The sequence below is a fragment of the Aedes albopictus genome, chromosome 2, assembly GCF_035046485.1.
Source record: "Aedes albopictus strain Foshan chromosome 2, AalbF5, whole genome shotgun sequence".
NCBI classification, from domain to species: Eukaryota; Metazoa; Arthropoda; class Insecta; order Diptera; family Culicidae; genus Aedes; species Aedes albopictus.
Genome location: NC_085137.1, coordinates 310,299,745 through 310,326,345, shown reverse-complemented (window position 1 = coordinate 310,326,345; position 26,601 = coordinate 310,299,745). Strand labels below are relative to the sequence as shown.

Sequence of the window (26,601 nt, the reverse complement as noted above, 5' to 3'; positions counted from 1 at the left end):
AGCACAGATTTCACGTTTAAGTTGAAAATTCGGATTCGAGTGCGTTGACTAATCTAACTATTTTTTCCATACATTTCTTAAATTCGCAAAGGCAGCCCTCGCCTTCTTGATCCGTGCACCTAGTCATTTTCGGTGCCACTATCATTTACCATACCTTACCGATCAGGCTAAGGCCGGGGTGGCCTCTGCTGTACATAGTAGCCGTCTCCATTCCACTCGGTCCATGGCTGTTTGTCTCCAGTTCCGCACTCTGCGTAGGATCCGCAGATCGTCCTCCACTTGGTCGACCCACCTAGCTCGCTGCGCTCCACGTCTTCTTGTACCGGTCGGATGACTCTCGAGAACCATTTTAGTCGGGTTGCTATCCGACATCCTGATGACGTGACCCGCCCACCGTAGCCTCCCGATTTTCGCGGTGTGGACGATGGTTGGTTCACTCAACAGCTGATGTTGCTCGTGCTTCAATTGCTTTCTCCAAGTCCCGTCTTCCATCTACACTCCGCCGTAGATGGTACGCAACACGTTCCGTTCGAAAACTCCAAGGGCGCGTTGGTCCTCTGCACGTAGGGTCCATGTTTCGTGCCCATAGAGGACGACCGGTCTAATCAGCGTTTTGTAGATGGTTAACTTCGTGTTACAGCGATCTTTATTCGATCGTACAGTTCTGCGGAGTCCAAAGTAAGCACGATTTCCTGCCACAATGCGCCTCTGAATTTCTCTGCTGGTATCGTTGTCGGCGATCATTAGTGAGCCCAAATACACAAATTCTTCAACCGCCTCGAGTTCATCACCGTCGATATAAATTCGAGGTGGCGGGCGCGCTGATTCCTCCCTTTGCCATCATGTACTTTGTCTTCGACACATTAATGACTAATCTGATTCGTCTGGCTTTACTCTTAAGTTGGATGTACGTTTCCGCCATCGTCTCAAATTTACGAGCAATAATATCAATATCATCAGCGAAACCAAGCAGCTGAACGGAGTTTGTGAAAATTGTTCCACTCGTTTTTATCCCCGCTCTCCTAATTACACCCTCTAAAGCAATGTTGAACAGCAAGCACGAAAGACCATCACCTTGCCGTAACCCTCTGCGAGATTCGAAGGGACTCGAGAGTGTCCCTGATACTCGAAGTACGCACATCACTCGATCCATCGTCGCCTTGATTAACCGTGTCAGTTCATCCGGGAATCCGTATTCGTGCATAATCTGCCATAGCTGTTCTTAATCGATTGTATCATACGCCGATTTGATCGATGAACAAGTGATGTGTGGGCACGTTGTATTCGCGGCATTTCTGCAACAACAGCGCGTTCACCCATAAATCCAGCCTGATATTGCCACACGAACCAACAATCAATACGAAACTGGCGAATTTTCAGTGACGCCAGTCGTTCCCCCAGTAAATTTGCCCAACACTGGTGATTCCAACGCCACGCTTTGAATGTCAGATTGAACCGCCCATTTTCATCGAAGCAATGCTGAGACCGCCAATTTAGTGGTCATGGTAATAAGAAAAATGTTGTTTATTTACATATTACGTTCCGGGGATGAAAAAATATGAAAAAAGTATCCACCCGAGCAGAAGGAAATAACAACAGCATAAGGAGTTGTGTTATTTGGGAAAAATAACTGAATAATAAAATCGATTATTTTTAAGTTATTACCATAACATATTGTGTTATAAATATGTCTGTCATAAGCGGTAAAATAACAAATTCCATAACAAAAAAATGTGCCTGGAAAACCATTTCAATAACTTGTTTTGTTAGTTTCAATAACAGCTTAATAACAGTTCATTCAGAAAATATTTCAATAACAAATTTTGATATTAATATGTTATTGATAATAATCGGAGAGCAGAATTTGCTATGATATCAAACTCGTTACTAAATAAGTTATAATACTTATTTTATAAAATTATTCGCTTTATCTCACAAACCCGCCAATAACATGAGGTTTATCACTCTGACATAAGAAATATTTTCAAATGATCAAAAAATACTATATTCAGCTTTTAATTCATTCTAAGAGATTCGCAAGATCGCAATACAATCGAACTTTAGAAATTTCTATATTATCAAATACGACGAGCTTCGATTTCCTCCTGTAATTTATAAACTGTTATACTTTAATTGTTTTTGGAGCACGTGAGACCCTTGTTTTTTTTCAGCATAGAAACTGAAGAATTTTTAGAATGCTCAACAGTTTGGCAGAATTTTTTTTGGGATTTTAGAAATATTGTACAGATTATTACAATTTTCATGGAAAGATTGTTTTAATTCCTCCGATTTTTCCCTGGATTCAAGAATTATGTCGAATATTCCTCCTGGATTCTACAAGAATTCCTCCAAAAATTTTGCTATAATTTCTCCTGAACTTCCTCTAATGATTTCTACAGGACTTTCACCAGAAATTTTTCAATATTTTTTTAATAAAATTCCTCTATTTATTTCTCTAAGGATTCCGTCAAAAACTTTTTTTATGTTTATCAAATGACTTTGTCATAAAATTCTTCCAAAAATTTGTCGACAGATTTGGTCATAAACTTTTCCATAAATTACTCCAAAAATCTTCCAGAAATTTCTCTGAGATTTCTTTGACGGAATCTTTCATGGATTTTCAAAGACTCCTCTAGAAATACCTCCAGAATCCTGCAAAGAATCCCTTCAAGAGTTTCTTCAGAATTTCCTGTGATCATTAATCCTGAAGTTCATCTTAAGATTTCTCTGAAAATTTCTTGGAGGAGTTTTTCCGAAGGATTCTCCAGGAGTTTGTCAAAAGATTCAGTCAAGAATCCTAATAATTGCTCAGAAGAATCAACTTCGGAATTTCTAAGAAAATTGCGCCAGTTGTTCCCTTGAAGACTTCTCCAGGCATTTATCGAAAGGTTCCTCCAGAACTTCCAAGTGCTTATCCGAAAATTATTTAAGGAATTCTTAAAAGGAGTCGTTCAGGAATTTTAACTGAATACAAAAATGGAACAACACAAAGGGACAGGTCATAATTGTTGAATTGTTGCTGTGATTTCAAAACTTGTTACTGTTGTGCTATTGCTGATAAGTTGATCAGTAGTACAACAATAACTAAACTCGTACTTCAACAAAACATGTTACTTAAATGTAATTTAGTTAATGTATATCAATAGCTTGATTATAACAAAATGAGATTGTCCAACAAAATTTGTTGTGGGAAAGCTATGCCTTGATAATTTAATAATAACAAAACAAGATATAAAAACAGGTTATGTGATTTCGTAGTTATAACCTTGCTATTCTCCTCTGCTCGGGCAACGTTAATCTTTTTTTTTTGTTTTTACTAAAGGTAGTGCCATGGGTTCCGATTTTTTTTTTTTTTTAAGTGACCATAATATCCTAGGTGCTACAGTAGAAGAGCGCGCACATGGATGGGCCGAACGACACCGTTGGGCACCAGTTTCGAACCACCACGGTTGACGTACGTTCGTATGGACGACAGCTTAATGGTCAGTCGCAGGTCGGTTTCGATTTCGGTTTCGAACCTCGCAAGAACCAGCAGCCGAATTGGCGTCCTTACCAACGGGTAGTGGTTGGATGGTGGTGGTTATGCGAGGCGGGGAGAAGACGTAACGGCATGAAGGCGAGGCGGCAATGGTCATACGAAGCATTCGTGTGGGGCCACCGAAGGGCTTGGTCGATGGTTGTGGGCGCGGATGTTGGTCCAGCGATCTTAGAGATCCCAGAGGGAAGGACCAACATAGTTGGCTGCTTCCGAGGCTGCTTAAACCATTGCGCTGTGCGTGTGGAGTGTTAGCTCATCAACCGCCTCCTCTTATCATACACGGTTGGAGGATCGGGTGTCACATTGACGGTATGGGATAGGCAATATTCTTTTAGGTCTCTAGCGGAGCGCCTTAAACAGGTCGTAAACGAGGTCACTATATGTGTAATTTCTCAGTCGGGATTATCATCGACCAAAAGGGCAAAGGGTTTGGCCTGGCGACATTCTACGTCACATACACACCGAAATTTGGTCTACCTGGATGATTTACGGTCTCTACATGGGCCACTGAAATTTGATTCTGATCTACCGTTTCCATCGGAAGAACTGGTGAAACATAAACATGTTATGCGAGGGGATTTCCTGTCGCTCAAAAAAAAAACTCAACCAACGTTGGTCGAACCGGTGCTGGAACCGGGGGTAGATTTTTTTTTTCTCCGGCATTAGATAAATAAACAAACGATTTGCTCGGTGTCATGGCGTACTTGGTTTTATTTTGGTAAATATGGGCGGAGCAAACTGACATTAGAAGCGTCGCGTTAAGCAAGCCAGTATTGGGCGATTTACTGGGGGAAACCTGGGGGAAGGACTGGCGTCACAAATTGAACTGAATTTGTTCCTGACATTTATACACAGATAAAAATAATGAGATTTACACGTCATGTAAACTTCATTTTAGTCATGTAAACTTTGTGTTATGATGGCTTACATGATATATCTTGTAAATTTGGGTTATATGTCATGTAAAAACTCAGAGTCATGCGGAATTACATGACATATAATGGAAGTTTACATGATATTTTATGACTTTAACATGATATGTCATGTCAATTTCTTGATTTTGCTTTGGCTGAACCAAGCCATGTGGGAAATTACACTGTTGAAAGGTGCTACGGTCACCCTTACCGTATTCGGTCGGCCGAGGACCGACCCGTCGAGAGTCCGACTGCACACTAATTGCCATACCAATAAGTGATAGGGAGGCAGTTGTAACGTTTTGACGTTTTTTTATCCTTTTAAGTAAAATAAAGTTTGAATTCAATTACATTAAATTGTTATATTCTTTGAATATTTTGATTTTGATTTTAGATTTTTTTATATTATTCATTATTAGTTTTCATGATTATTTTGATTAATTTGTAGCTTTTGACGTTTTTAAGTAAAATCTCATTTGAGTAAAATCTCATTTGAATTAGATTCGTTGAATTTGACTTTGAGTTTAGAGCGTTTCATCTAGTAGAGATTATCCGTTTTATATAAGGTTTGTATCTAGGCTAAGCTAATGACGATTCATGTTACGTATCTTATAGGACTTTTTCGATGGCGTTAAATAGTTTTACGGCCATGTATGATTTGAATTTGGCGCACTTGTATATAATAGTTTGTAGATTGAATAGACGACTGCTTCAATAGCAGGAAATTTACTTGACTAGAGAAATCGACTTGACTCCATCACTTTTAGTTAGAGTCGGCTGGAGAACAGAAGTGAGCTTCTGCGACCTTCTGCCAGTTTTAAGTTTTTGTTTAGGTGTGTAGTGTTTTGTAGTAATGTAGATTTGTGAAGTAGTGTCGTTTGAAGTGAATTTTTAATAAATTAGTTTTGTTTTTCATTCTGTAGTAACCTAAATGTTGGATATAGTCGCCAGGGGCAGACACTCTTTTCCCTGTGCGTTGATTTATTGTAAAAAAGGTAATTGTAAATGAATTCGTGTTTAGTATATATTGTTTTAATTATGTGTCTCGTCTTTGGACCGCAGCGTCCAAAAGACGCTTTTTATTTCGGCTTCAAGCCATTTCCCGCTGCTCCTCGCCCGCCAGAACTGGCAGTTAAACGGAGAGTAGGGATGACATCCGGCCTACCCGCGTGCGGTTTAAGCACGATCGGGCAGAGTACCGGACCGCCGACACTCCCCCCCTCCGCACCTATAATCCGGCGAACGAAAAGGAGAGCGTATCGTCGACGATTGGCCACGGAAATGCACCGACAACGGAAAAGCCTGCGCAGGTACGTTGTTTTTGATTTCATGGCCATGATAACACACAAACACACACACAACACAATCCATTTGACGAGCATATTGTAAAAAATAATATATATACAAATGAATTCAGTTGTTTGATTTTATTGTTTCTATTGTTTCTTTTGTTCCTTAAATTACCGTTCTAAATTTAAATAAATTCATTTCAACGACACTTAATTGTTTACTTGTTCTTGTTGATTCAGTTTTTTATTCCTATTTTGTGTGAATTTCCGTTATTGTTTCAGTTTGTACCTCATGTGTTTAGATTTGGTGCGTTTAGGGATTTTAATTTCAGGCAGAGGCCGTTCGAGAAAGCCCTTGAGAGAAAGAGTCGTCAATTTAGTCGGGCAAACTTTAAAATGAACCGGTGGTCTCTCATTCGCGAGAGTGGCGCAAAAGTCACCGAGTTTTAAGATCTTCTCGAGTTAATTCGCCGAACGGTTACACAGTGCCCGAAGCTCTCGACAATTAAAAATAACTTCCTCTCCCACTTTGACATACATGTGCACAACAGACAATGTGTTAGATGTTCATCTAATCCCATCCGAAGGGGGTTTGGATTGTGAAAAGAAGATAACCATGTGCGATTGTGGAATGGAGTTCAGTTCTAGGCCTGCTGGCGACGGAGATAGTCGAGTGACTCCGTAGCTTGAAGGAATAGAAGCGCCTGTCTAGCGAATTGGGAGTCGTGAGTTCGAGTCTCACCGGAGTACGTGGATTTCTTTTCATAATTTCAAATCTCAATTTGTTCATCGAGCACATGTTCTGTTGTGCACATGGATGGCAAAGCATTTTCAACAGTGTATGATATGTCATGTAAACTTCTGTGATATCCCACGCTCCAAACATGTGCATCAGATGTCACAGAATTTTACACTCTTTTTTCGATCTGTGTATCTTGGTATTCTATCTATGCACGAACTCTCTTGCAATCGGTGATAGTCGGCGGCATTAAATTTGAGAGAGTATCTTGTAGGCAGCGCTCAGTAGTGTGATCGCGCGGTAGTTCCCGCAATCCAACTTGTCGCCCTTTTTGTAGATGGGACACACGATACCTTCCATCCATTCCTCCCGTAATACTTCCTCCTCCTCCTCTTGGTAATGACTCAGTGTAGTGCTGTCACCAGTGCTTCTCCGCCGTATTTTAGAAACTCGCTTGTTAGTTGATCTGCTCCAGCGGCTTTGTTGTTTTTCAACCGGCCAACCTCCTTCTCAATCTCTTGGAGGTCAGGGGCCGGAAGTCTTTCGTCCTGTGCACATACTCCAAGATCTGTTACCACGCCACCTTCGGTACTTGGAACGTCGCCATTGAGGTGCTCATCGTAATGCTGCCGCCACCTCTCGACCACCTCACGCTCGCTCGTGAGAATATTCCCGTGATTATCTCGGCGCATGTCGGCTTGTGGCACAAAGCCTTTGCGCGAGCGGTTCAGCTTCTCGTAGAACTTTCGTGTGTCCTTAGCGCGGTACAGCTCTTCCATCGCTTCGCGATCTCGTTCTTCCTGCTGGCGCTTCTTCATCTGGAAGACTGAGTTCTGCCTATTCCGCACCTGTTTGTAACGTGCCTCATTCGCTCTCGTACGGTGTTGCAACATAAAATGCTTAAATCTATCAAATTTGATTTGGTAAAACGAAATATTTTGCATGAGATGTTAATTCACCAACCTTTGATTGCTTAAAAAAAATATTTCCATGCTTAATGGTTTGTAATCAAATGATGATGATGATGATGATGATGATGATGATGATGATGGTTTCCATTCATTGTAGCACGGTACTAAGCCCGATAGCAGTGGGCTGTCCATCCAATGTGATTTGATCAAGCAAAACATTATAATTATACAACCAAGATCATACAATTATATATAGTGCAAGCACTTCACATTGGAGGATGCCCCAATGAATGTGAAAAAGAAGAAGCTGTCATTCTCCACATAAAAGTTATAGTAAGAAGTTGGCATCTCCACTCTTCCCAACCATTATGTTTCGACTGACAGCTCTTATTTCCCTCCACTGTTTTATACCAAATGTTTTATAATATCAAAAAAGTATCATATCATATTTTTCCCTCATAACTTACCTATTTTTTTCGTTCATTCTTACTAACATTGTTTATTCTGTAAAATAATTGTTTCTTTACCTTATTGATCAGAACCTATTTTGTTTGTTTTTTTTATGTTAATTTATTTGGAGCAGGGAAAAGCCCCTGGGAGTGTAGCTTTGTCTCCACCCCGCTAGGAAGCAGAAACCTTTAGTCCATTTCACACAGAATTGAACTGAAAGCGACGTTTAGCCTTGCTTAGACTGTCTTAGGGACAAAGTGATGGTATTTTTGAGACAGGACGTAGTTTTATAAGTGACATTATCAAACATCATCATAATAAAAAAAAATCTCAATTAACCTCAAACGACTTCAATAAAAACTGTTTTTTTTTTCTTTCACATCCGCGACATTACGAATATTGGCTTGAATAAAAATGACGCGGAGAACGTGGTCTACTTGCCACTGAATTTGTTAAAAATGTAAAATGATTCCCTCGTTCAAAAAAAAAAAGGAAACAAAAGTGTACTTACGAAAAAGGCCAAAAGTAATTGTATAATCGAGAAAGAAAAGGAACATCCTCACCAGCATTTCGGCATATCTGGATGAAATTCCGCCATTTGTGACTACTTGCTACTGCACACATCATCCATCTGTTTATGGGGCGACCTTGGGGGCGACTACCATTTCCGTTTCTTGCAGTGGTCTTCCTCGTAAGCTACTTCACCGGTTAAGCCTCAAACACCACGGATAATCTTGAATGATGACACCATGTAGTCTGGAACTTATCACTTCACAACTAAATTAATCAAATATGGTACGATTCTCAGTCTAAAATAATCGCCGAAACTAACAAAAATTCGAGAAAAAAATCTTGACAGTCAAAATTGTGCATCCTACCGCAAGCAGGGCACACTATGATCTTTTCCTTAATGGTTTGTAATCAAATAACCCAAAATCGCTTTTTTTGCCCTATAAATTGATGTATAGCTCAAAATGGTGACGTGCTGGAGCAAATCTGAACCCGGATTCAGATTCAGTGGCCCACAATTTGTCAGAGACACATAAGTTTACTCTTGAAACAAAAAAAAATGTTCAGCTGTGTTCTCGAAGGCACCTTTAGAGTAATTCCTTGGAGGAATTTCTCTAGAGATTCACTGGAGCAATTCAAGAGGAATCCCTGAAAGAATTCCTTCCTGGAGGAATCTCTAGAAGAACTTCTGGAGGAATCTATTGGAATTCCTGAAAGATTTTTTAGAGGAATTTAGAAGAATTCTTAAATTATTTGGGGGAAATTCCTAGAGTTATTTTTGAAGGAGTTACTGATGAAATCTCAAGAAGAATTCATGAGGAAATTCCAAGGGAAGTTTCTGAAGAGTTCCCAGGAGGAGGAACTAAAAAAAAAATCAGAAGGAATTCTTGCAGAAATCCTGAAAGAATCCTAAGATGAGTTCGCGAAAGAATCCCTATAGCAAGTCCTTAAGGAATCCCTCTACGAATTCCTGAAGAAACTCCAGGAGGATCCCGGAAGCAATCTCAAGAAGAATTCCTAAGCGAATCCCGAAGCAGTTCCTGGAGGAAGTCCTCGATTAATTCCTGGTGGAGTTCTTGAAAGAATTCCCGGAGGAATTCCTGAAGAAATCCCAAGAAGAGTTCCTCTGGAAATCCTTGGGGGAGTTTTTAAAATAAACCGTGAAGTTGTTACTAAAGAAATATAGAAGGAATTCTCGAGTGAATCTCTGGACGAATTATTATTAAAGGAACCCTTAGATGGACTCCTAAAGAATTTGTTTTACAATTTTTTTAAGGAATTCCTGAATTATTTTTTGAGTATTTTCTGTATGAATTTTCTGAAAAAAAACCTGGAAGAAATTCCCACAGAAATGTTTCAAATAATTCCATACGGAATTATTGGAGCAATCTGTAGCGGAATTCTTGAAAGAATATAGGGAGAAATAAGTGAATAAATTTCTGAAGGAATACCTATAGAAAAACCTAAAAGGACCTGTGGTAAAATTCCTGAAGGAAACCTAAAAAAAGCACTGAAACAACACTGGAGGAACCTTTCAAGATATCCCAGAGGAAATTCCCGGAGGTGAAATCGCTTGAGAAATTCTAGAAGAAATCCTTGTGTGAATCCATGATGGAATCACTGAAGGAAGCTATGCATCTTTGCAGAAATATTTGTAAAAGTTTATGAAGGAATTCCCGAAGCAAACTTGCAACTTGCTAAAGCTAATGCTAATGCTAAATACATTCAATATCAGATAAATTATGAGAAAATGTATTTGCAGTTGTTGGATGTATTATATCGTAATATGGTAGCGGTTGAATTTTGGACCCCTAGAGGAAATTGGCCCAATATAATATTGCGAATGGTTCTAGAAATTTTGGGCGTATCTTAATTAAACCTAAGAAAATCTTGCTAATACCACAGACAAACAGACATAACACCTCGAAAATTTCTCGACTAAAATCAATGTACAATGGGAATTATAAGAGTGTTACGTCTGTTTGTCTGTGATAATACGGACAAGAAGGTCCAAATATATGGGGGTCCAAATTATATTGGTTACCCTATATCTCCCTACTCAGAATCCATCATTACTAGCTCCAACCATCCAATAGTTGGTACCTAAACTTCAGTGGCAAGAACGAAACACATGTTGTTCAATTAGATGACGCTGTAAATGGAGCCGTCCCCGAGCACACGTTGACAGCTGCCGTGGTACCAGCCATAATAATTACTTGCGACACCCAGACTCCATAACTCATTCCGTGTGCACGTGTGACGTGGCGGCGTTTGGGGTCCCAAATAAGAACGATTGGAAAAAATAACATACCTTTCAAATGCACCTGATCGGAGCCAATTAACTGACGGTCGGTCCGTTGGCATGGACGGCGGTGAGTTAAGGGCGCAAACCTGTTCCTTATCGCGACTGTTGTAGGCCTATCGATGAGAGCAGGTTGTTGGTTGTTCTGCTCCCGTGCCGACGCACAGTGGTTCCATTTGTTCAGGGAAGCGGTCATAAATCATTTTCTTCGTTTTTTGAAGGGCAGAATCGTTATAAGTGACCAGAAATAGCATGTTATGACTAAAAAAGGATATTCCAGTTCATTTTCATGATCATCACTTGAAAAATATGAACTTTGGGCTATTTTTATGATATATGAAAATATCATTAAAAAAAACCTTTATTTTGCACAGAAATCAGTAATCAAATATTTTTAATTATTATGAAGATTGGGTCGAATTTTGAGGAATTTCTGCTAAGTATTGCACGTTAAAACATGTATAGCACGACTGTATTATAATAGATTCTTGTGTATAGAATCAGTATTAGCATTATAATTGTGATTTTATTAGTAAGTTCTATTTCTACTGCAATAAAATAAATATATGAAACTGAATATTTTTTCAGAAATAAGGTAGTTTGCATTGTCGAAACATAGAAAAAAATCATCACATATCGAATTAGTATGTATAACTACAGTACCTAATGCCCAAAAGCGATAATTCTGCAACAATAGTAACAATAGTGCAATTACAGAGTCAACTACTTCTGGGAATTATTTCAAACAAATATTCAGGATTAATTCACAAAACGTACGTAAAAGGAAATTTTTCAACCATACAAATATTGCTTTGCACAGTTGTATGTCATATAATTCATGGGCCTGCGTTTTGCACAATAAAAAAGATTCAAGTATCTGTCCAGTCGTATTTGTTTCTTACAATTGCATTGCAACTGCTATCCAGAATTTTAATCATGTATAGCTCTAACCCAATAAAAGAAATATATACAAATACCCATCGTCATTGCAATTTAATCAGCGCTTGCTATTTTAAAAGAAATCAATTTGTACACTAAGATTTAACGTTAATGAATTTATCAAATATTCCGATTTGGGAAGGGAATATGAGGAGTAAATACGCTCTTTTAGTAAATATTACTAAAAAAGTGTATTTACTCCTTCTTCCTCCAGCACTACAGTATTAGGTACTGAATGGATATTGAGGGAATTTTTTAAATGTTGGCAGCAAATGCAAAACTTCTTATCAAATTCCACAATTACAGAGGTAAGTTTGGACGAGGCCAAATACGAATGGTTGCTATGCAACTATTGAGGTATGAATACCTCAATACCTCCAGAAGTGTATTTTTTGTTCATAATAAAAAAAAACATTTCCAAAGATTGTCTTCAAATAAAATAACCCTCAATTATTGTAAAAAGCTTTGAAATATCGCCTGTAAAAATTTCAGTCATTTTGGTACGCATGTAAGACAATTCCAGAAAATCTAGTATATATATAATTTTGTAGTTATTTTAATACACATTTTTAATAAAAATAACGGGTAACTTCCAATACATCCTGCAAGCTTGTAAGCAGATATTTGCAGCTACAACCTTCACAGATTGATTCTCCTACTCAAATCTGATCATTTGCTGGCGGACGATTGATTGAATGTGGTTAAGAACATGTTTGAAATGTTACATGAATTTTTATTATGTATATATTCTATTGGTAAAATTATGTGCCTATAACTCATATCCCCATTAGTCCAAAAACATCCAGATCCGGTTTTTAGCGCTTCGAATTGGAAGATAAACATCTATTCTGATTCTCTGCGTTGAAAACCAATTGAAAATCTACTTGCTTTTGTTATACGAAGACGCGGAGTACAACTCAAAAGTCATGTGATTTTTCGACAAATTTAAAGAATGTAAAATTGCATAACAGTACCCACGCTCTCATCCAAAATATGCATCAGACACTTACATAAAAATGGATTTTCTGCATTCTTGGGAACATTATTGATTTATAAAAATTATACTAACTCATAAATTAGACAATCAACTTTTCGATTTTTGGCCTATGGCGGTACCACTGTGCGACGAGGCTTTGATTGATCTAATATGGTAGAGTTACGAAACTCCTTAATCGGAGTTGTTTTGATAGTCCACCCAGTTTTGGAGCGTGAAACATGGTTTGTTTATTTTTCGATTATTAATACTTTATGCTGTCTAACACAAGTTGACTCATTTATGTTTTTCTCTTCTCGTTTCAGGTAAGATTTATTGCTGTTCCAGTTAATAGTATTAAAGGTGCGTATTGGTCCAATCTGTTGCTGAAACAGCAAAATAAAAAATCATGGTCAATCTCCTAAATAATATTTTTCCTTCATCTTGTTACCCAGATCAATACAATGTTTATAATGGAGCTTACAATTTGAAGCTGTCCGACATACGATTACTGAACCATCAAAACGAGCTGTCATGGACGCATTTTTCAATGGATCCCTGTAGGAATATCTGAGGAAATCCTCAAAGTAATACTCGAGGTTATCTCTGGAGAAGTACTTGATGGAGTTCCTGAGAGAATCCCTTCGGAATCTCCCAAAAAATGATCACGTGGTTCATGGACAGCTCCTAAAGAGATGTCTTAGAAAACTCCTGGATAAATTCCAGAGGAAATCTCAGAAAAAATTCCTTCCTATGAGCATCATAGGAGAAATTTCTGAGGGGAGTTCCTGCACGAGCTCTTGGAAGAATATTAGGAATAGTTCCAGCAATCTCTGGGATAAAACTTGGCGGAATTCTTTAATCTTCCTTTTGCATCACATACGCAGTACGCTGAAATAGTGTACGGTCAAAAATGGCCCTAATGCCGAAGGAGGGTTAAAGAAAAATCAGAAGAAATAACTAGGAGTAATTAATTTGGAAAATCCTTAAAACCAATCCATCCCTTTCCAAATCCACACTGAACCCCAAAAAGCCCACCTAATATTTCATTTGTTCACCCGCGTTTTAAGGAGAATCTTCAGAGAATACAAACATGGCTGCCACAATGGCCGACTTGATCTCCTACTCACGTTTTCAAGAGCACCATCTTGGAAATTTGTAAACAAATACTCTCAATTTGTAAAAGCTGCCTTTTTTTTGCAAGTGAGCAAATCCAGGATAAACAAGCGCGGCTTGGTTCGATGCTTCGTTCGTCAGATTTGTTCCTCTAAAATTTGTATGCAAAATTGCAATGGGGTTTCTTGATGTTGACCTTAAGAATTCCTAAGATATCGACTTTAAAAGCACTGTCCCGGGAAAAGCACGCTGGGTGAATGTGGGTAAGAGGATGAATAAGAGACGCACTATAATTGATCTATGGTTCCAATCATTAACGAAACTAAACCCATCTCTTCCTCGCAGTCTGACGATGACATAATCCTCGCTAATTATTCTCGCACATGGTCTCCGATTGTTGAACTTACATATCTCACGTTTTGCTTTACTTCATCCGATGCAACTCGAAAGCAGCTGAGTTAAGTCTACCACTAGTTGAGCAGAATGTGCATTGAAACACGATGGGGGAATCTGACTCCATATGATCTCATGCATTTTCTGCCATACTCGTTGAGTTACAAAAAATGCAAACTCAACCGTCTATTAGTGATTTCTGCAATTTTTTTTCGTTCTCGACGCAGTTGTATGTGGATATTTTTTAAGCAAAAAACATCAACATCAACATTTGCGTTTTTTGTGTTGTATCGTAGTTAAAATGAGAGAATCTCTTCTCAAAACATACAGATTGCAAACAGCACGGTCAAACAATTCTAGCCGGTATTGAATGACTCAGGATATCGTCCACAATTCAAACGAATTTTCACACTTTTCAAAATTGATCCATTCGTCGGAGCTAAACTTTTAAATGTAGCAAGGAATGTGAAATTTGTAGTGAATTATGCCAAATCTGTTTTTTTTTTTTTTTTTTTGAAAAGCTGTTTTGTTGTGGAATCTAACAAAGAGAGCGCCTCTTTCCAAGCATATAATGCAATGAGAGCGCCGAGAGATTTTCACCGGAAAACTCCCGATTTACGATGACACAGTTGGAAGCTCTTGCTATCAAACAAAAGAAGCGGAAACGTTTATCAGTTCGACATGGGAGCATGTGCTTGCTCGGGTTTAGATGTCACACCACTCTTCGTTTTGTACATATGTGGTTCGATGTAGGGTGTATTGTGTATGTGTGACTTCGGTTGAATGTTTATTTTGCTAAGCCGAAGAGAGGTGGGAGGGTGAACACATGTGCTAAAGCGGGGAGGAAATCCGAAGGGTTTGGTTACTTATCGTATGAATACAACTCTGCACTTTTGGTGCTGAGGCGGTGTGACTGATAATGTAGATTCGTGGAAAAATAATAGGTCTTCCTGGCCTATTCTCCTTTTTACTTTGTACATAGTGGCAAAATATACTCTGCATTACGTGTTTTAATCATATTATCGGAACAGTAAAATATACCTTAAGACAATATTTAATAACTATACCGAAGAAGACATCTTAAAGCACATTTTATCGCCAGTGAATCTACTACACCAATCACAAAACAATCATTAAAACGAACATGTTGATACATTTTTTTTAATTTTTTTGCTGAGCATTTAAGCTAAGCAGTTTTCTCAATGTTCTACATGCTTTTTCAACTACGAAGGAAACATGTTGTCAGAAGTGTGGGGCAAAAGATCGAGTGGGGCAAGAGATTCTTTTGAAGTTTTTGAGCTCAATTGTTTTTTTTTTAATTTTGAAAAATGTATCGATTTTTTGATTTTATACGAAAGAGCACCTTTTTCTGAGCCACTATGATTTTTCTCAGAACTTTAGAACTTTTTTTTTGGTACCTAAAATCAATTTCAAAGGGATTTTTTGAAATCACCTTGTGACAGCTGGGCAACTGTTTGACAGCTCCGTCCAGTACAAACTGCGACGAGGGGTGATTCGACAAATCGCTCCCATACAAACTTCAAATTGATTTTTGAATAGGTACTAAAATTCATGAAAATTTGGATTTCGGCTCAGTTTGGCATGCTGATTCAGAATATGGAATTATCTCAACCCCAGAAAGAAGCCAATTCAATTTTCTTCTTTCGGTTGTCAAGGTTGATCAAAGCCTTTTTGAAAAATAGTCTTTCACTCCAAAAATTATGCAAATCGATCAATATTTCAAAAAGTCATGACTGACTATCAAGCCGAGGACCTGGGATCGAATCCCACTCCCGACAAAACTCACAAAATGTGAGTTCTTCCTTCGGAAGGAAAGTAAAGCGTGGGACCCGAGACGAACTAGCCATGGGCTAAAAATATCGTTAATACAGAAAAAAGTCATTAAAAAGGGCTTGTTTTTGGTCAAAAAATTGTAATATGCGATGGGACTTCCAACACATGGATTGGAATTGTAATGAAATCGAATCCGGTCTTTTATTTTGGGGCGTAACTAGGTATGTTTTGAAGATGCTTTAGCATTAGGGTGTCCAAAATAGAAAAAGTATCAAAAAGTTAACTTAGAATGATAGATTAGGGTCCTAGCAACAATAGTTCCATACATGAAAAGTCAATCAAAAAATATTTAGAGGTTGCACGCATCATTTTTTTGAAAAATGGACGATTGTGGTATTTTTACCACAAAAATGCTAATATGAGTATAAAAATAAAAGAAATGAAAGTCATCAATCAAAGTAAATCATAGTTTTGGGTCCCGCAAACAAAGTTTGGAGGGAACTTATGTCATCAAAGCTGATTTTATATGTTTGGCAAAGGTTAAAATATCAAAAAATCACGATTTTTTTCACCAAATTTTTCAAAAATGCTCAATTTATAAGGATTTTGAAATTTTTCCTGCGATTCACAATTCCCTTATTTTATAGCAAATTATTTAGCAAATGTGTAGATTATTTCGGCTGAAGACAGTTTTGAGCTATCTCCTTCATGAGTTGAGATATCGGCATAATAATGATAACACAATCATTGAAAATAATCGGATTTTCTCATGTTAATTGTTTTTGTTCATTAGTTTTTATGACTACCATGCAAAAAAGCAAATAACAAATGTTTGACATGTTATGTTATAAAAGAACACATTATTGAAGATTTTGAGAAATAATTATGCTTACCGGTTCAAAGAAAGATTCGAAAAGTAACTCGCTGCGAAATTTTAATAATATTCATCAGTGATCGCAAGTCAGACAATCAAATTCCATGTGTGAAGCTCTACACTCTTAAAAAAAATATAAATTTACACGTGACGTAAACCATCAACGTACGTAAACATTTCATGACTGAATGGCAAATTTGACTAAATTTCACATCCATCATATACGTTTGAGTTGGTTGCACAAGATGTCAACAAACCTATCTGACAAGATAGTTAGAAACAGTTTTCCATTTATCGTTCGTCTCACAACTCGGTGATACAGCCAAGAGAAGTATTTGCCTCTCAATCAGCGGACCAGAGTTCGAATCCTGTTCATTATTTTACTTACATATGTTTTTTTATCTCTCGCTTCGGCTCTAACGATTGCTAGCTCCTTTTATGTGCATCTAAGTGAACTTAAATTTACATGATTTTTTTCTAAGAGTGTATATTTTGAGTGATGTGTAGACCGCTCAAAAATGTTTACCTTTTTTAAATAGATTTTGGTGCTCTTGTTAAGTAGACATATAGGTTATTTCTAGTTATATCAGAACTACTGCTCTAACATTGAAAACAACTAAAATAAAATAAAAATAGCTAATAAAAACTGTAAGAAAGAAAAATATAGTTTTATAGTTTCAGCCAATCGACATTAAAATTTAAATATGTGCATGACAATGCAGGTATTTTTACGAATATTACGATATTTTTTTCATTTTTTCATTTGCGAATTTCATCTAAAGCTAATTCTTTATACAATAATGAGATCTATTACAAAATTTGATTTTAAAAGCAAACCATTAGCGCACATCTTTGCAGCTAGGGTTGGATTTCAGAAAGCATCATGATTTTTAGATTCCACTATTATCAAAAAATAAATAAATATAACTTAGTAACTAATCTAAGAAATGTTAATGTTAAAATCTTTCTGTTGCGCAGCTTACTTGTTAAAACATAATTTTCAACCAAAATTAAAAGTTTTGAATCGGTGGGTTGCTATCTTATCTGATCAATGATGTTATCTGATCAACAGATGAAATCTAAGAAAAAAAATCTTCTTGTATTCACAAAGCGGGTGTGAAAAGTTATGTTCAGCATATGTACACTCCCGTTCAAAAGTTTGGGGTCACCCCCTCAAAAACATGTCATTTTTTTAGGCCCATATCTCCGCCAATTTGCGTCCGATTTCAAAACCCTAGGTTTCATTCAAAAGATGATAAGTCAAAGAAACTTTGAACATGATTTAAAAGAAACTTTTTCAAAAAAATTTGTATGTAAACTTAACCCAAAGTTGCCAAATTTTCTAAAAAATGAATATAAACTTACGGCAGTGTCGCTGGAAGTTGGGTCGACCAAATTTTAAGATGAGAGCGGTAATATGACCCATTTTCTATTAGCTTTCAACTGCTTTTTACAGAACTTAGCTGAAAAATCTAGAAAAAAAGTTATTAAGTAAATTAATCCTTGATGTCATCGACCAAAAGTTTGGGGTCACCCCTCAATATGATGTATCGGCCAAAAGTTTGGGGTCACTATCGTAAAACATGGAAAAGTGATTTGGTGATATCTTCGTCATCTATAGTTCAATTTTAATTATTTTTGGCTCATTTCAAAGATAATTAACTAAATTTACGTTTGATGTCTTCAACTTAACGTATTTAACGATTTTTGTATATAAAAATGTTATGTAAAGTTAGCACATTTTACCACGCTTCAAAAAATGAGGCAACTTTACGTTAAGTTTTAGTATGTAAATTTCAACAAATATGTGTGGTTCAATGTCTATGCAGTAAGTATCATTCATTTTGTTTCAAATAAGCCAAGAAGAATTAAAATTGAATGAAAGATGACAAAGATATCAACAAATCACTTTTCCGTGTTTTACGATAGTGACCCCAAACTTTTGACCGATATATGATTTTGAGGGGTGACCCCAAACTTTTGGTCGATGACATCAAGGATTATTTTATTTAATAACTTTTTTTCTAGATTTTTTAGCTAAGTTCTGTAAAAAGCAGTTGAAAGCTAATAGAAAATGGGTCATATTACCGCTCTCATCTTAAAATTTGGTCGACCCAACTTCCAGCGACACTGCCGTAAGTTTATATTCATTTTTTAGAAAATTTGGCAACTTAAGGTTAAGTTTACATACAAAATTTTTTGAAAAAGTTTCTTTTAAATCATGTTCAAAGTTTCTTTGACTTATTATCTTTTGAATGAAACCTGGGGTTTTGAAATCGGACGCAAATTGGCGGAGATATGGCCCTAAAAAATGACATGTTTTTGAGGGGGTGACCCCAAACTTTTGAACGGGAGTGTAGATATAAATTGATTATTAACTGTCATGCAGTATGAATCAGTAATGATCAAAGCAACCCAATAATTCCTGAAATTCTTCAAAAATGTACACTCGCGCGAACTATTATGTCAAACATTTGTCGTATGTTGTTGTAATTGCATGGTAGTCATGGAAACAAGTGAACAAAATCGATTAACGTAAGAAAACACGTTTTTTTCTTTGATAGTGTTATTATTATTATTATACCGATATCTCAGCTCATGATAGAGATAGCTCAAAACTGTCTTCAGCCGAAATAATCTACACAAAAATTGATATAAAATAAGGGAATTGCGAATCGCAGGAAAAATTTCAAAATCCTTATAAATTGAGCATTTTTGAAAAATTTGGTGAAAAAAATCGATTTTTTGATATTTTAACTTTTGCCAAACATATAAAATCAGATTTGATGACATAAACTCCCTCCAAACTTTGATTGCGGGACCTAAAACTATGATTATCTTTGATTGGTGTCTTTCATTTCTTTTATTGTTCAACTCATATTAGCATTTGTTTGGCAAAAATATCAAAAATCGTTCATTTTGTAAAAAAATCGATGCGTGCAACCTCTAAATATTTTTTGATTGCATTTTCATGTAAGGAGCTATTGTTGCTATGACCCTAATCTATCATTTTAAGGGTGAGCAAGTTAACTTTTTGACACTTTTTCTATTTTGGGACACCCCAAATTAGCATGTATAACCTTTTGCAAAAAAGATTGGAGATCATATTTTACACATAGAAGGGCAAAAGTTCGAGTCGTGTGGCAACTTTAGGTAAAAGCCAAAAATTCTGCAAAATGCACGTATTATCTCTAAAAGTGACGGAATTAGTGAGAAAATTCGAATTAAGTTGAAAAAAGTAATTTTATCTGAATTTGGCGAAAAACCACTAAATTTTGGTGAAGTAAATGCAACTCTGATTTGGGTAATATCCATATCGAACTTTAACGTGTATTCCAATTCCAACCTCAAATATTAATTGGTTTCAGGTATTCCTATTACCAAAGTGTCAAAATAGTGTACTACGGTTGGCGAAATTCCATAAACACTAGATTCGCACTTTTGCCCCAGTGGTGGGACAAGAGTTCGAATAAAACACACACATACAAAAAGTGTTGTAACTCAAAATTGATCAGACAATTGGCCTAACTTTGTTAAGCAAAATAATAGCTCATAGATGGTAGAATTACTACACGGTACTAATTTATTTTCATCTGCTTCGATTTAAAAAACAAACAATGAAATTTCAACTAAGGCCGAACTTTTGCCCCATCTTACTCTATCATCTGCGAAAGACAGACGGGGTCGTTTCAGCGTGTAGTTTGCATCATTGAAATAAATCAAGAAAATCAACGGCCTTAAATGGCTGCCTTGAGGAATTCCGAGCGTGGCATGAAACTCACACACTTAAATTAAATCGCCGACCTCAGCAAGTGGATTGCCGAGAATCCAACAGCCGAGAATCCGGTAATAATTTTTACTGAATCTCGGTAAAAGTTTTACCAAGATGTCGGTAAAACTTTACCGATATCTCGGTAATCCAACTTTTTACCGAGATCTCGGCAAAGTTCACCGAGACTCGGTAATGGTTTGCTGAAATCTCGGTAATTTTTTTTACCGAGAATCAGTAAATATTTACCGAGATATCAGCTGTTGGATTCTCGGAAAACCGTTTACCGAGATCAATTTCTGAATTTAAGTGTGCAGTAGATTGAAATCCTCCGATTGAAACAGTAAATTTTCGAGCAGTTAAGTATGAATTAACACACTTATTTTAGAATCACTTGTTCGGCTGTTCTATTTTCGGTAAAAGTTCGGATTACCGAAGTTCAGCACAGTTTTACCGAAGTTCAGATTTTTTTACCGAACGTTCGGTAAACATTACCGATGATTCAGTATAGTTTACCGAACGTTCGGTAATTTTTTGCCGAACTTCGGTAATAATTTGCTGAACATACGGTAATCCGAACTTTTACCGAAAATAGAACATCTGAATACTTTATTTTAAGTGTGAAGCCAGCACAGGATATTTCCGCTAATGCCAAATCTTTCTAATTTGGCCGTTGCTATTGCGTAATTGATCTCATGAAATGCTGCAGATAGATCTGTATATACAGTGTATCAAACAATTGTCCGTACAGCAAATTTTTCGTCAAAATAATTTATCATTAAAATGTTAATAACTTTTTTATGCGTCGATCAGAAACCCTGAAATTTTGACCAATCATGAATCATATAGTAAAGCTTCATTAGTAAAATTTTGAGCAAGATCGAATAAGTTTTCTGAAAGTTATAGAACTTTTAGAAAAACTTATAAGATTTTTGAACACATTTTTAAAACATTATATCTCAATATGTACTCGATGAATTTTTTTCAATTTTTTTTGTGTTACATCTTAAACCTAAGGCTTTCATAGGCAGCCATTTTTGGGGTTTTATATTCACTACAAAAAATATGAAAAATGTGCGTATGTAGTTGACGATGTTTTAAAATTTACCATATTTTGCACATATTATCAGCCAAACGTTTTCCACCAATAAAAGTACATTAACTGAACGAAAAATCCATAGGACCTACTGTTCATATGTAGTTTAGTAGGCCCTAAAGACCGGTCCAGAAAGTATGGACGCAGTAAGAACGTACTGGCATGTCAAAACTGTTGATGACTAGTTCTTTTTGAAAGCTACATCCTATTGATCAACCTATTTTCTCAACATTTGTATAGCGGTTTTTGCGATTCTAACAGTGTGTTTCAAAATACATGAACTTTCAGTGGAACATCATCGAAAAAATGTGTGGATATTGTGGATGAACGGAGTGCGAATTCCGAAAAAGCTACCGATCGATAGAATTTGTGATGAAAACAGAACAATACATAGGCAGTCGGGTGCCTGAAACTTTTGCCAGTCTTGGTAAGGTGGTATGAACTACCAACCAAGCCGATCTGTTTAAAAGCACAGGTCGCACGGCAGAAGTTTCACGCATTCGATGTATTCGTTCAATACATGGCCTACTTGCCTAATTTCACCTTCTATAAAATTTTCACAATTGTTCGCTACCTAGCGAATTCTATCATATCTATCATTTCATTATCCACTTTGATCTCTACTCCCTTATACTTATGAGTAGAAAGAGACCGATATAGCCACAAAATCATCAAGTTAATTATAGAATACGGTCGATAAATCAGTACATGATATGTATTCAAAATTTTTATAAGTTTTTCTAAAAGTTCTATAACTTTCAGAAAACTTTTTCGATCTAGCTCAAAATTGTATCAATGGAGCTTTAATATATTAGTTATATTTGGTCAAAATTTCAGCGTCTTTGATTGACGTATAAAAAAGTTATAATCATTTAAATGAAAAATTATTTAGACCAATAAATTACTGTACGGACAGTTGTTTGATACACTGTTTGGCATCCGTTTGTACGTGTTGTGCTAAGCTATCGCCAATGAATAACGTAAGACACAAAAGTTTGGAGGTTACCAATCTACCAGGGACGAATCCATATTGCTCACTGCTTAGATGGCTTTAACAGTGAGACGACAAAGGTTCCATTACTTCAAGCTGGACATGGCACACAGAGACGAAATTCCTCGATGATTGTCAACGTCTTATGTACGGGAAACATGATGATGCAGATAAGTTGAACACGTGGCGAATAGGAACGAGATGAGTTTCAATACTCCTCTTCAAGAAAATTGAAGGAATACCGTCTGGGCGGTTCCCTTGAAGATTTCAATCGCGATGTGGCGCTGTATATCATTTCATTACAAACGACGAACGTAGTGCAGGAATCATTGACCAGCGGAATGTTATTTATGGCCTGATCAACAAAATCGTCTCATCGCAGAAGGTGCCAGCAAACTTCTGAGCGAAGAGTTGGCAAATCTTTAGAAGTTCCAAAGCAGTATTTTCCATTCAAAGTTATCTTCGAAGGTAGTCCAGACTCGTTGCTCTGTTCATTCACGTACTCCCAAAAAGACCTTGGTTTTGATTGAAGATCGCTTTAAATCCGTTGTTTATAGTGGCTGTAGCAACGTCGACTGGTTAACTAATAAGCAACCTTGACCCTCAAGTAATATTCAAGTGCTGAAATAGTATTTGGAGTAGTGCCTCAAAGCAGCTCTCCTGACACATTTTAGAACATGGAGCTCACGAGTTTTCGAGAGTAGATGATTGGTGACATGCACCTTCTTAGGTACATGTCTCTCGATCACATGTCCTAGAACATGAAACAGAGTTAGTGCAGCTTCATATCTACGTCGTTGAGAATATCATTCCATGCACAGTGGTAAAAATAGGTATAAAACGCGAAAAAATTCAATGTCTCTGCTCGGAGTGGATGGATTTGAATGAATTTTTGACACAATCTGTAAAAATCTTTATAGTTTCAGATAAGGAGAGTGTCGTTCACCGCAAATCAAATCAAAGTATTGGGCCCGATAAGAGCAGGACCAACCCTATGTTAAATTGCCGATACTGTGGAAGTTTTTACATAAATACGAGTTAAAAAAGTAATTTATTTTGCTCGCCAATCGAGAATAAATGAGGATTTCCCAAAAAAAATGTTTAGAGAAAGAATGGGGTATAACGAGCTCAATACACTGATTTCCAGCATCTTTCGGCGAATGACATTTTCCTTATCTGAAACTATAGATTTTTACAGATTTTGTCAAAAAATCATCCAAATGCATCCACTCTGAGCAGAGATATTGAATTTGTTCGCGTTTTATACCTATTTTTTCCACTGTGCCATGAAATAGATTCAAGATATTCCAAAATACCTCGGTGGTCCTATTTCAGTATCGCAGGACTGGTGTGCAATGAGCTCAAGCATCATCGGAGGATATGATGATTCACCATTTACCAACTGCGATAAGCAGTTGCTATGAGCGGAGCATCATTTTGAGCACTGATGAAGCAGAGATCAAGGCTTCGGAAGTTGTCATTGGTAATGAAATTGATTTGTCTGAGTAACTTTCCCTATAGTAAATTGTATGAAAACTTAAAACGGCTGGCGCTAAAATACAGTTTCTCCAATCGAGCTGAAATTTTGCACAATTGATATGGGACTAAAATGGAACTCAAAAAGCGTACAGGAGTAAAATGTCTTTTTGTGTCCCAATATGACCAACCGTGCGTCTCCATGGCTTATTCTGGAGTTAATTTCCCCCCTTTGAACCATTTTTTTTACTCTCATTCAGTGTGCAACGAACAAAAAGCACCACCCTAGCGCAACAGCCGGTCGACAAAACTGTTTTCACGCTGCAACCCCACTGCACCTTCCGACCTCAACCCACCCCCAATTTGACAACTTTTCCACCCAAACAAAACACCATGTGCGGCGCTCTGCCCGGTCACTCTCAGCTCTCTCAATTCTCTCCCGCGTTATCAATCGGTACGGCACACACAAATGCGCGCCAACTCAACCACCACGTTGTTCTTTCGCTCGAAGTTTTCCCGCACTCCGGCGGCGGTGGCCCAGTCTCGTTCCGGTTCTAAATCAAATCAGGTCTCGCGCGCTGCTCCCGCTCGCTCGCGACGACCACCACGATTATTCTCGCCACGCGTGGTAGAGGGTGGTGGGCTGAGATCAGGTAGATAGTCGCTCGCGGTTCGCGGAGTTCGCAATTTATCTCACGCTTCCGTTCGGACAATTCCAACGAATCGACTCGGTTCTCCCGCGTCCGTGGAACAGCTGTTTGGTGGCTGCTGGCACCACGCGGTTGTTTTGATGGACGACGACGCGCCACCACAACCGTGCGACGATCAGGTCTGGTTCTGGTCCGGCGTCTGAGCCGGTGGTGACTGATTGAAACGGTCGTCGACTGTCCCCGCGGTTGGTTGATTAGTGGCTTAGCTGTGCACTGCATACTATTCAGCCGGTCGACCTTCTTCTGGTCCGTGCAGTAGTGTTTCGGCAACATTCGGTGAGCGCGGGCTGAAGCGTGGGACGATTCCAAGTTGGACGCGTGTTACTACTACGGGTGACCAGCTGATCAACCGACGGAAGGACGGTCGTACGGCGCGAAAAGTGATCTGTTTGATTGGGACGTCAAGTGGTAAATGACGGCGGAGAAGTTGAAGTGAAGTGTGTCAGTGTTGACGAGAGTTATCCGGATGTGTTCTTGAGTTCTAATTCTGGGGGCATTTTTGATAGTGAATCATACAAATAAGTGGAGAGTTGATTGCTACTTTCTAAAATCGCTTGTGGTTATCGAATAAATAATGAGCACTGTGAAGAAATCATCACGGAAATATACACTACCCGATAGAAGTGTGGGCCCACAAAATAATTACGGCAACAATTAATCGCCTTGAATTATTGAACATCACTTGAAATATCCTAAAATAAGAACGATCTATGAAAACCTTTGGTTTACTGAATAAAAAGAATCGTTGTAGTTAAGTATATTTCAACTAGGTGATACTGAACTCCTCCAGGTGATTCATATTCATGTTGTAATACATTTTCGACGGGTAGTGTAGTTGGCAAACCGTCAAATCAACGTGTTTAAATCAAGAAAATGTACGAGCCATCCCCACCGAGATGCTTATAAATGTGATTCTTCGAGATTTACTCGCCTCATCTCAACAAGAAAAGATGAAAAGAATGTGTAATCCCAATATCATAAATTTACCGTCTCACCAGTCCGATTGAACCGGGTCATCACCCGAGCGAAATTAACCGCCGCCAGAGAAGTGTAGTTGTGTTTCGACGTGCGGCAAATGCTTCGGTGCCGTGAAAAAAAAACATACTTCAGCAGATGTTCTCGAATTTCAACGCCGTTTGTGTCGCCAATTTGTAATTCGATACAAGAAGGGAAAAAAGTGCAAACAGTATGCCAATTACATGGCTGCCGACGAAACTGAAATTGGCGTTAAACTGAGTGCGCGAATTGTTCTGTTGTGAGCGGTAGTAGTGTGATCATCACGCGTATGCAGAAGAACGTAGTTTAAAAAATGCTATGTTCTGGGTAGCAGTTATTTCAAATGAGGTTCCCAGGGGTACCAATATACTGCATTGCATACTCCCAATAGGCAAGATAAACTGGAACGTACTGAAAATTGTCATATTTGTTTGTGGGAGGTAATTGTTGAATTACACCACGGAAGATTTTATACTTGGCTAGCTGTTTAACAGTACCGGTACCGTGATTTCGGGGGAAATTGATCAGTGGAGTGGAACTGATTGATGTGAGGGTGATTTTATTTGTTAACGATAATGCTTTAAACTTAAAACAATTCGAAGAAACTGACAGTCATTTGGCTCAAAGGTTATTGCATGATTATTTTTACATGTGTTACAGCCAATTAGGTACATATTTCTGTATTAAATTCGATATTTTCCAAAACTGCGTGTTAGGCGAACTTCAAAAACACTTTCAAACTTTGTTACCGTAGCTGTATCGCACTTGCAATGAAGACACAGCGTAACTATTGCAACTATTAAAGTTGCATGCAAGTTTAC

At 37.6% G+C, this 26,601-nt stretch overlaps 2 protein-coding genes across 3 annotated transcripts in view; both read left to right on the top strand.

Annotated features, from left to right (window-relative positions):
- LOC134288201 (uncharacterized) overlaps window positions 1–17,446 on the top strand; it is a 31,431-nt gene extending 13,985 nt beyond the window's left edge. The window contains exon 2 of the mRNA XM_062852258.1: window positions 12,892–17,446. Within this exon, the coding sequence (XP_062708242.1) occupies window positions 12,892–12,895 (4 nt within the window). The 3' untranslated portion in view covers window positions 12,896–17,446. The remainder of the gene's footprint in view (window positions 1–12,891) is intronic.
- Window positions 1–26,601, top strand: part of LOC109422497 (four and a half LIM domains protein 2) — an 866,140-nt gene that overhangs the window by 180,099 nt on the left and 659,440 nt on the right. The window contains exon 1 of one of the 2 annotated variants that reach the window (XM_062852255.1): window positions 25,150–25,192. The exons of the other annotated variant lie outside the window; for it this stretch is intronic. The gene's annotated coding sequence lies outside the window, so the exon portion shown is untranslated. Of the gene's footprint in view, window positions 1–25,149; window positions 25,193–26,601 lie in introns of those variants that run through there. 2 annotated transcript variants of the gene reach the window in all.